This window comes from Fragaria vesca, linkage group LG4 (assembly GCF_000184155.1).
Source record: "Fragaria vesca subsp. vesca linkage group LG4, FraVesHawaii_1.0, whole genome shotgun sequence".
NCBI classification, from domain to species: domain Eukaryota; kingdom Viridiplantae; phylum Streptophyta; class Magnoliopsida; order Rosales; family Rosaceae; genus Fragaria; species Fragaria vesca.
The window spans coordinates 16,961,740-16,971,594 of record NC_020494.1 but is presented as its reverse complement, the minus strand read 5'-3'; the positions used below and the strand labels follow the sequence as shown (position 1 = coordinate 16,971,594).

General features: G+C 40.5%; 5 protein-coding genes across 5 annotated transcripts; all 5 read right to left on the bottom strand.

Annotated features, from left to right (window-relative positions):
- Nucleotides 1–387: 387 nt before the first annotated feature.
- LOC101301676 (cytosolic sulfotransferase 5-like) lies at nt 388–1,293 on the bottom strand. Its single transcript, XM_004298297.1, has one exon. It carries the CDS (start codon nt 1,291–1,293, stop codon nt 388–390), a length of 906 nt encoding a protein of 301 aa, XP_004298345.1.
- Nucleotides 1,294–1,928: 635 nt separating this feature from the next.
- Nucleotides 1,929–3,472, bottom strand: LOC101300434 (cytosolic sulfotransferase 12-like). The gene has a single exon (XM_004297155.1). It carries the CDS (start codon nt 3,115–3,117, stop codon nt 2,113–2,115), a length of 1,005 nt encoding a protein of 334 aa, XP_004297203.1. The 5' UTR covers nt 3,118–3,472; the 3' UTR covers nt 1,929–2,112.
- Nucleotides 3,473–3,639: 167 nt separating this feature from the next.
- Nucleotides 3,640–4,121, bottom strand: LOC101301388. The gene is made up of 3 exons (XM_004298296.1): nt 3,981–4,121; nt 3,883–3,913; nt 3,640–3,770 (listed from the first exon to the last, which is right to left on the bottom strand). The coding sequence occupies exons 1-3, from the start codon at nt 4,119–4,121 to the stop codon at nt 3,640–3,642; spliced, it is 303 nt and encodes a 100-aa protein (XP_004298344.1).
- A 397-nt stretch (nt 4,122–4,518) lies between these two features.
- LOC101300137 (cytosolic sulfotransferase 12-like) lies at nt 4,519–5,845 on the bottom strand. Its single transcript, XM_004297154.1, has one exon. The coding sequence runs from the start codon at nt 5,771–5,773 to the stop codon at nt 4,766–4,768; it is 1,008 nt and encodes a 335-aa protein (XP_004297202.1). The 5' UTR covers nt 5,774–5,845; the 3' UTR covers nt 4,519–4,765.
- A 524-nt stretch (nt 5,846–6,369) lies between these two features.
- LOC101299854 (translin-associated protein X-like) lies at nt 6,370–8,660 on the bottom strand. The gene is made up of 8 exons (XM_004297153.1): nt 8,509–8,660; nt 8,325–8,440; nt 8,158–8,237; nt 7,935–8,076; nt 7,668–7,817; nt 7,312–7,513; nt 6,855–6,956; nt 6,370–6,760 (listed from the first exon to the last, which is right to left on the bottom strand). The coding sequence occupies exons 1-7, from the start codon at nt 8,573–8,575 to the stop codon at nt 6,856–6,858; spliced, it is 858 nt and encodes a 285-aa protein (XP_004297201.1). The 5' UTR covers nt 8,576–8,660; the 3' UTR covers nt 6,370–6,760; nt 6,855.
- Nucleotides 8,661–9,855: the final 1,195 nt, after the last annotated feature.

The following is a 9,855-nucleotide window of genomic DNA, read 5'->3' as shown; positions in this document are numbered from 1 at the left end:
CGCTCATTCCTCTCTTTGCCGTCGTCATTGAAGCCATCTTCCGTTTACGTTTTCGTGTTTGCAAAAAAAAAACAACAAAGACACATAGGAAAAATGGGCCTGAGAGGGCTAGGCCGAGCCCGAGGCCCGCTAGGCGGTTTCAGAGTAGTGGTCCAATGCGGGCTAGGGGGGTCCCACCTTAAAGAGAGTGAGCGAGAGAGAGAAAAAATTCTACTTCAAGTAGGCAATAGCTGAGGATCCAGATGATGCTGTGCCCGGGCACCAGCTTGGTCTTCATAGAGCGGCAATTCAAAAACTCTCACAGTAACCTCAAAGCTGCAGTACAAAATCGATAATAAAAGAGGAGCGACCACCTTTGGGAGAATTCGAACCCAAATTTAGTTGCAGTTAGATAATCTGACATAGTTGGCAAAAGAAAGCACTATGCTCCACGCCATTTTTGTTCACATCCAAATTGCTCAGATTCTCAAAACTACACAGCCTTGAGATGTTTTCCACCACTCCCTGTGCCTCTTCTTCTGGGGAAAACGGGCACCCCAAGAACTCGGCTAGCCTCCTCAACTGAAAACCGGGCTGTTCTTTCAGTTCCGCAAATGTGATGAAAAATACACTTTCAGGCCTTTTCAAGCTCTCATTCCAGTACCCCAAGACATGATCCCAAAAGGGTCCATACAAACTCACTCCCCTGCAGAACATTTTCAAAGCTTCTTCAAGTGAAATGCTTCCCCAACTCTCGGGTCGCATTCTGTTTGCGAAGTGCCAGAGTGAAACAACTGTGTCCTTAGGGTTCCTACACAGATAGACAACCTTGCAAGCAGAGTCTTTGACTGATTCCGGCAGAGACACAAGTGGTAAGTGACTTGAAAAGAGCCGAGGAGGGGCATAGGAGGTCATGAGGTCAGGTACCGGTTTCCGAAGGTACAAACCAATCTCCAAATAGGGAACAAGAACATGAGGGTTTTTTGTGAGCAAGGGGTGGTCTTGAGGCTCTGGATGATAATACTCTCCTCGTTTATTCTCTAGGGAAAACAAGATTGCCTTGAGCCAAGTGGTGCCTGATTTGGGAGTAGCAACAAGTAAGATATCAGAATCTTGGGCTCGGAAGTTTTCTTGGAACGACAAGACTCCTTCTATCTGAATAGTTGTGAGCCAAAAACCTTGGTACTGATAGACATGATTTGAAATCCAACCTTGATCTCTAGGCAGAGTGGATATCATGTCTCTGGTTTCTTGGCTGAGATCATTTTCTTGCAAGTATTGGGGAAGAGCTGGGGGAGGCTGAGTCTGTGACATGATACCCTTCTGGTAGTAGCGAAACGATCAGATTTTAATTCCCTACTAAACGAGCTAGCACCAATTTGCTTCCGTTATATGGAGTTGCTTTGGCTTAGAACATTGAAGGTTTGGTCAGATGTATATCTCCCCAGCCTATTGATCAAAGATCAGTTTTCTTTATCTACGCATTTTAATATCCGAAGATGCAGTCTCGATAAACTCTTGATATAGAAAAGCTTGACTTTAATATTGAACCTTAATATATTGCCTGCTGACGAGCATGGACGGCCGTCTTCCATTCTATAGTAGGTACCACGTATATGGCTTTGGCTTTGGCTTTGAAGGTTTGGTCAGAATGTCAGATGTATAAGTCCCCTACTGAAACTCTCTGGAATCCATAGAGGTGCATCATCTGTCTCCCCTTCCCAAATCTTCTGCAAACTTTCAAGCCCTATCAGACTATTTCCCTGCTAGAAACATTCTAGTTTTTTCACTATACAATCTGATCGATCAGGAAGAGAAGCTAGCTAATATGTCAGTAGATAAATCCGAAATGTAGTACAGTCTAACAGTTAGCATGCTGAAGCCAGATGCATGTACCTATTGGCATTCATCTGTTTATAAATTTCATTCGTGTCTTTGATACAGTAATATTGGACAGCAAATTGGCAATACTTTTATTTCACAAGATTCAAATATTGACGTTGGAACTAACCAAGGTCAAATTCATACATTTTATTTCATGAGATTGAAGATACTGACATTAGAACCAATTAACCAAGGTCAAAGTCCACACACAAACACGAACAACAAAGAAGTAAAAAAACACATGCACACTTAAAATTTCAATCCAGAACCTTGCAACTTCTCTTCAGTGATACGGTCTATCTGTTCCGCCATCTCAGCAGTCAACTGATTCCTCCAATCTCCAGCCTCCCCTCGCCGAAAGAAAGCACTATGCTCCTCGCCGGATGATAACTTCCCTCTTTTGTTCACATCCAAATTGCTCAAAGTCTCAAAACTACAATGCTTCAGGATGTTGCCCACCACCCCTTGTGCCTCTTCTTCTGGAGAAAATGGGCACCCCAAGAACTCAGCTAGCTTCCTCAAGTGAGAACCGGCTTCTTCTTCTTCTTTCATTTCCTCATATTTGATGAAAAATACACTTTGAGGCCTTTTCAAGCTCTCATTCCAGTACCCCAAAACATGATCCCAGAAGGGTCCATACAAACTCACTCCCCTGCAGAACAATTCTAAAGCTTCTTCAAGTGAAATGCTTCCCCGACTCTCGGGTCTCAATCTGTTTGCGAAGTGCCAGAGTGAAACAAATGTGTCCTTAGGGTTCCTACACAGATAGACAACCTTGCAAGCAGAGTCTTTGACTGATTCCGGTAGAGACACAAGTGGTAAGTGAGTTGAAAAGAGCCGAGGAGGGGCATAGGAGGCGAGGTCAGGTACCGGTTTCTGAAGGTACAGACCAAGCTCCAAGAAGGGCACAAGAACATGAGGGTTTTTCGTGAGGAAGGGGTGGTCTTTAGGGTCTGGATGATAATACTCTCCTCGTTTCACAAGGGAAAACAAGATTGCCTTAAGCCAAGTGGTACCTGATTTGGGAGTAGTAACAAGTAAGATATCAGAATCTTGAGCTCGGAAGTTTTCTTGGCACGCCAAGACTCCTTCTATCTGCCTAGTTGAGTGCCAAAAGCCTTGGTACTGATAGAGATGACTTACAACCCAACCTTGATCTCTAGGTAGAGTAGATATCATGTCTCTGGTTTCTTGGCTGATCTCATTTTCTTGCAAGTATTGGGGAAGAGCTGGAGGAGGCTGAGTTAGTGACATGATACCCTTCTGGTAGTCACGAAACGATCAGATTTTGATTGCCTACTAAACGAGCTAGCACAGATGTATATATCCCCAGCCTATTGATCAAAGAGACAGTTTTCTTTACCTACGACATTTTAATATCGGAAGATGCGTAAGAAAATCTTGATGAATCTTAATATAGAAAAGCTCGACTGTAATATTAAACCTCAATCAGTATCGAAAGATGCGTAAGAAAATCTTGATAAAATCTTAACATAGAAAAGTTCGACTGTAATATTAAACCTCAATTAGTATCGAAAGATGCGTAAGAAAATCTCGATAAAATCTTAACATAGAAAAGCTGTTAATATTAAACCTCAATATATTGCCTGCTAACAAGCATGGGACGGCTTCCATTATATAGTAGGCAACCACGTTTATGGGTTTGGTTTTGGCTTTGAAGGTTTGGTCAGAACGTCAGATGTATAGTCCCCTACTGATCAAAGAACAGTTGTGTTTATATCTTAACATTATAGACATTATATTCATTACTATATATCATCCATAAAGGGGACAAACCGGAGTCAGTTCCCTGTAAATTTCAAGCACAAACTTGCATGTCTTCTCAGCAACATCAACTTCACCAGCACAATTGCCTCCAGCATCATCTCTCCAGTTAAATTTGCAAGCTGGGCAGCAACGTATATACTTTAGTCAAAATCCAAAGCATTCATCACTTTCAGTTACCTGCAGTACTCTTAATCCATAATCAGCTCGCCTACATTTTCCCGCAGAATTTACAGAAGGTTGCAGCTTCAACACGCTCTTGTATCTGCAACACCAAACCACAACTCAAGCGAATCAACACCACATAATAATGCAGCACAAGTAGAAGCTACCCCAGGCGAGTATGCTTGTCGTAGCATCCAAAAATCAGTCCCTTGCAGCTCCTTAATCAGCCAGACCATGAACTGATCTGCCACTGCGACTAAATCCTTTTCGGCTTTCTGCAGAACCTCCTCTCTGTTGTGCTTGTTCATTCTGCTCAAGTCCGAAATAGCATTGAACTCTAGTCATGATAAAGAGAAAATCCGAAGTCTAAAATGAATGCAGAGGTGAATACATCCCCGTTTATGGAGGCGGTGGGGTTTGAGAGCCATCACTGAAACTCTCTGGAATTCATAGAGGTGCATCATCTGTCTTCCCTTCCCAAATCTTCTGCAAACTTTCACGCCCTATCAGACTATTTCGCTGCTAGAAACATTCTAGTTTTTTCACTATACGATCTGATCGATCAGGAAGAGAAGCTAGCTAATATGTCGAAGATAAATCCGAAATGTAGTACAGTCTAACAGTAGCATGCTGAAGCCAGATGTGTGTAGCTATTGGCATTCATCTGTTTATAAATTTCATTCGTGTCTTTGATACAGTAATATTGGACAGCAAATCGGCAATACTTTTATTTCACAAGATTCAAATATTGACGTTGGAACTAACCAAGGTCAAATTCATACATTTTATCTAATGAGATTGAAGATACTGACATTAGGACCAATTAACCAAGGTCATACATTTTATCTAATGAGATTGAAGATACTGACATTAGGACCAATTAACCAAGGTCAAAGTCCACACACAAACACAAACAACAAAGAAGTAATCAAACACATGCACACATGCACACTTAGAATTTCAATCCAGAACCTTGCCACTTCTCTTCAGTGATACGGTCTATCTGTTCCGCCATCTCAGCAGTCAAATGATTCCTCCAATCTCCAGCCTCCCCTCGCCGAAAGAAAGCACTATGCTCCTCGCCGGATGATAACTTCCCTCTTTTGTTCACATCCAAATTGCTCAAAGTCTCAAAACTACACTGCTTCAGGATGTTGCCCACCACCCCTTGTGCCTCTTCTTCTGGAGAAAATGGGCACCCCAAGAACTCAGCTAGCTTCCTCAAGTGAGAACCGGCTTCTTCTTCTTCTTTCATTTCCTCATATTTGATGAAAAATACACTTTGAGGCCTTTTCAAGCTCTCATTCCAGTACCCCAAAACATGATCCCAAAAGGGTCCACACATACTCACTCCCCTGCAGAACAATTCCAAAGCTTCTTCAAGTGAAATGCTTCCCCAACTCTCGGGTCTCAATTTGTTTGCGAAGTGCCAGAGTGAAACAAATGTGTCCTTAGGGTTCCTACACAGATAGACAACCTTGCAAGCAGTCTCTTTGACTGATTCCGGTAGAGACACAAGTGGTAAGTGACTTGAAAAGAGCCGAGGAGGGGCATAGGAGGTCATGAGGTCAGGTACCGGTTTCTGAAGGTACAAACCAATCTCCAAATGGGGAACAAGAACATGGGGGTTTTTTGTGAGCAAGGGGTGGTCTTGAGGTTCTGGATGATAATACTCTCCTCGTTTCACAAGGGAAAACAAGATTGCCTTGAGCCAAGTGGTACCTGATTTGGGAGTAGTAACAAGTAGGATATCAGAATCTTGAGCTCGGAAGTTTTCTTGGCACGCCAAGACTCCTTCTATCTGCCTAGTTGAGTGCCAAAAGCCTTGGTACTGATAGATATGACTTGCAATCCAACCTTGATCTCTAGGTAGAGTAGATATCATGTCTCTGGTTTCTTGGCTGATCTCATTTTCTTGCAAGTATTGGGGAAGAGCTGGAGGAGGCTGAGTTAGTGACATGATACCCTTCTGGTAGTCGCGAAACGATCAGATTTTGATTGCCTACTAAACGAGCTAGCACAGATGTATATATCCCCAGCCTATTGATCAAAGAGTACAGTTTTCTTACCTACGACATTTTAATATCGGAAGATGCGTAAGAAAATCTTGATGAATCTTAATATAGAAAAGCTCGACTGTAATATTAAACCTCAATCAGTATCGAAAGATGCGTAAGAAAATCTTGATAAAATCTTAACATAGAAAAGTTCGACTGTAATATTAAACCTCAATTAGTATCGAAAGATGCGTAAGAAAATCTCGATAAAATCTTAACATAGAAAAGCTGTTAATATTAAACCTCAATATATTGCCTGCTAACAAGCATGGGACGGCTTCCATTATATAGTAGGCAACCACGTTTATGGGTTTGGTTTTGGCTTTGGCTTTGGCTTTGAAGGTTTGGTCAGAATGTCAAATATATGTCCCCTATTGATCAAAGAACAATTGTTTTACACTTTTACATTTTCACATTATACCTACGATTTGCTTCTGTAAGACTACCATGAATGCTGAGCCATTAGTTAGAACATGTTTTAAAGCTAAAATATTTAGGAAAATATTGAGCAACATGAAACCACCTACTATAAAAAAGGGTAATAAATTCAGAGTTCAGACAGATAATGTACAAGAAGCTCAACATACTTGGATGAAAGTTTGGCTTAGCAGTAGTAGGCTGCTCCTACATTCTAATGTGAACCTCGGGTCTAACACCTTTTTGCCCGAGTTTTTACCAAGCTATTCAAATCAAAATCGTAATACCCATCCATTTACAGGAAATTAGTAAAACTGTTTCAAAGGCTTACTGCTCTCCAAAGAAAACATTAAGGAGCTTTCTCCTCAGAAGAAAGTAGCAATCTCTTGTCATGGGTGCCCAAGTGACAAGGACGAACTAAAATGCTTTCCAGAAAAGAGTGCATCTCCCATCCTTGCTCCTCAAAATCAAGCCTGCAGAAAATAAGAAAATTTTCTCCTTGGTCAAGCACGTTGAGGTAACACTTTCAGAAAGAGTAAGATACATAACGGAACAACTTGGACTTACATCATATATCAACATTGGGCGCTCCTAATAAAAAGGAAGTTGGATCCTCAGATCCAAGTAGAGGCATATACTCTGATCCTCTGACATGAACACTGAAGCAAGCTACAGAAACATCTCAAGGGATTAAAAAATAATCAAACAAGGAGAACAACAGTTGTCTGATGTATAGTGCAAACTGTAATAAACTTTTGATAGAAAAAAATAAAAAGAAACTTGGTTGCACTAGAAAATAAGAAAAAGAAAAGGAGAAATTTGCATTTCAGAGGTCACATTTTTTTTTGTTTCCTATATGTGCTTGCATGAGTTAAAACCTGTCATGGACTCCTACTCTGATCCCATTCACATATCCCAAGTAGAAACTCATCCTATGAAGCATTTACATTTATTTTAAATCATGCTAGTTCTCGAGATTAAATTTGTAACATTACTACGGGCAACAAAGCTGCAGAAAGAATACCATTCTCAATCTTCATCACACTTTGAAGCATTGTATCCATTTTCGTCTTCATGTCATTACTATCATCCATAAAGGGCACAACTACGGTCAGTTCCCTGTAAATTTCACGCACAAACTTGCATATCTTCTCAGCAAATTCAACTTCACCATCTGAAATTCGACCGATTGCTAACCGCATCAGCTCTCCAGTCAAATCTGCAAGCTGTACATCAACACACGTACTGTAGTCAAATCCAAAACACTCATAAACTTTTAGTCACCTGCAGTACTCTTAATCCCAAAACCATATCCACCTAATCAACTGGCCTACATTTTCCCGTTTATAATAAATCCAACATCAACATCAAAGAACTTACCCCTAGGAGATAATCAAGGACATTGATCTGCAAAGGCTCCAGAGACGGATCACTGAGCGGTAACAAAGTAGCATTCATCTCATCAAGATTCAAAAGCGCCCCGGACCTGCAGAACTTACAGAACGTTGCAGCTTCAACATACTCCTGTATCTGCAAAAACACCAAACCACAACTCAATAAGCTAACCAACTACACATACAAGTGATACAACACATAAATGGGAGTTAAATCGACACAACGCAACAATGCAGCATGAGTAGAACTTACCCCGGGCGAGTAGGCTCGTCGCAGCTTCCAGAAATCAGTCCCTTGGAGCTCCTTAACCAGCCGGGCCACGAACTGATCCGTCACGAAGGCCAAATCCTTTTCGGCTTTCTGCAGAACCTCCTCCCTGTTGTGCTTGCTCATCCTGCTCAAATTCGAAAACAGCATTAATTCTAGTCATCATAAAGAAAACAATCAAAAGCATACAAATGAACGATTAGGTCACCTGTGAACTTGGAAGATGACCTTTTTGCTGTTCATGGTGATGTCACGGCTCGCTTTCACGATTCTTTCGCGTTTATCGTTCTACAATTTCAAACACAAACAAAGCAATTGAAGCTGTTTACTAAATTGATAGAGACGAAATTAAAGAAGTGAAATTTAGGGGCGTACTTGGTTGTTGAGGTAATCGGCGTATTTGGTGAAGGCGTCTTTCATGGAGGAGGAGGAGGATTCGGTGGCCATTGTTCTTGGCTTCTTTGCTACGCCGAGCGACGTCGTATCGGTGACTGTGAGTAGAGAGTTGAGTTCAATCAGAGTATCTGGTTTTAGAGGGAGAGAGAGTGAGAATACATACGGTTATGGAGGCGGTGGGATTTGAGAGCCATCACTGAACTTCTCTGGAGTGCGTAGCGCTGCAACATCTGTCGCTCCTTCCTAAAACCTTCTGCAATTTTTACGCCCTATCGGACTGCTTCCCTATTGGACGACACCAACATTCACGTCGTCGTTTGTTGTTGAGTGTATGTTGGTCATTTTATCATATGCGACGACAGTTAGTCTGTCCCGAGTCGAACTTACGACAGCCTATACATTTATAACCTAATTTGGTATAATTACTTAACAGTTTAATGTGACTTTCCTTCCTGTAATAATTTCCCCAAAAAAAATGTCATAAGCAAGTGTTATGTAAGGTTGGTTGATTAGCCTATCACATAATCCATATGTTTAACATTTAGTCTACATCTCATACAAACAAAAAAAAATCTCTTAATTTCATAGTTGTATTTCAATAAGTATCGACTAAATGTTATACAATAAAAAAATTAATTTTAATAAATTATATAGTTATTAATTACTATTATTTACAACTAAAACCATTATTCACACTTTAAATTTTTTTTTTAAATGAAAACATAAACAGTCACTACCACGTAGTAACAATCTCACATTTTTTACGAGTGAAAATTGCTACCTAGTCACAGTGACCCAGAGTGATCTAGTTCACTTCAGAAATCTAACCCAAATGTGAACTTACTCTAAGAGCATGTCTACCCTATGAAAAAATTCCAACCTGGGTTGGATAACACCTAGGAATCTAACCTAAGAAAAAATCCATCTTCCACCCATTAATGAGTTTTCTCCCCAATTCAACCTAGGTGAGATTTTGGGGGAGCAATCTAGCTCAAGTTGGTTTGTGACACATCAGCTTGTGTGCCCAACGTGGCTGACATCAGCAATAACACATACACTCCTCACACACTATAGAAGACACGTGCAGTACACCAACCAATCAAAGGGCTATATTGCTGCGTGCTGCACAACTTTTTGTCGCAACATGCGACGTGTATTGGGCCTATAATATTTTTTGGGTAATATTTTAGTTATAATTATTAAGAGATAAATAGAAAAACAATTAAGAACATTTAGAAAAAAAACATAAAAACTTACCACTGGCCCTTCAAATATTTAGAAATTCTTTAAACTGTTTTTTTTCTTGGCTGGGAGTATCTTTTTTGATCAATAGGCTTGGGATAATTTTATAAAATTCATTTGAGAAAATGTCCAAATACTCAAAAACAAGGTCTTTTACAATAGCTAATTCCAATGATTCTTATACAAAAGATTATGATACCCCCAACTTATAACAAGCTACAGCCACTCATCTATTCCTATCTCTACAACCATTCATCCCGATCTGATT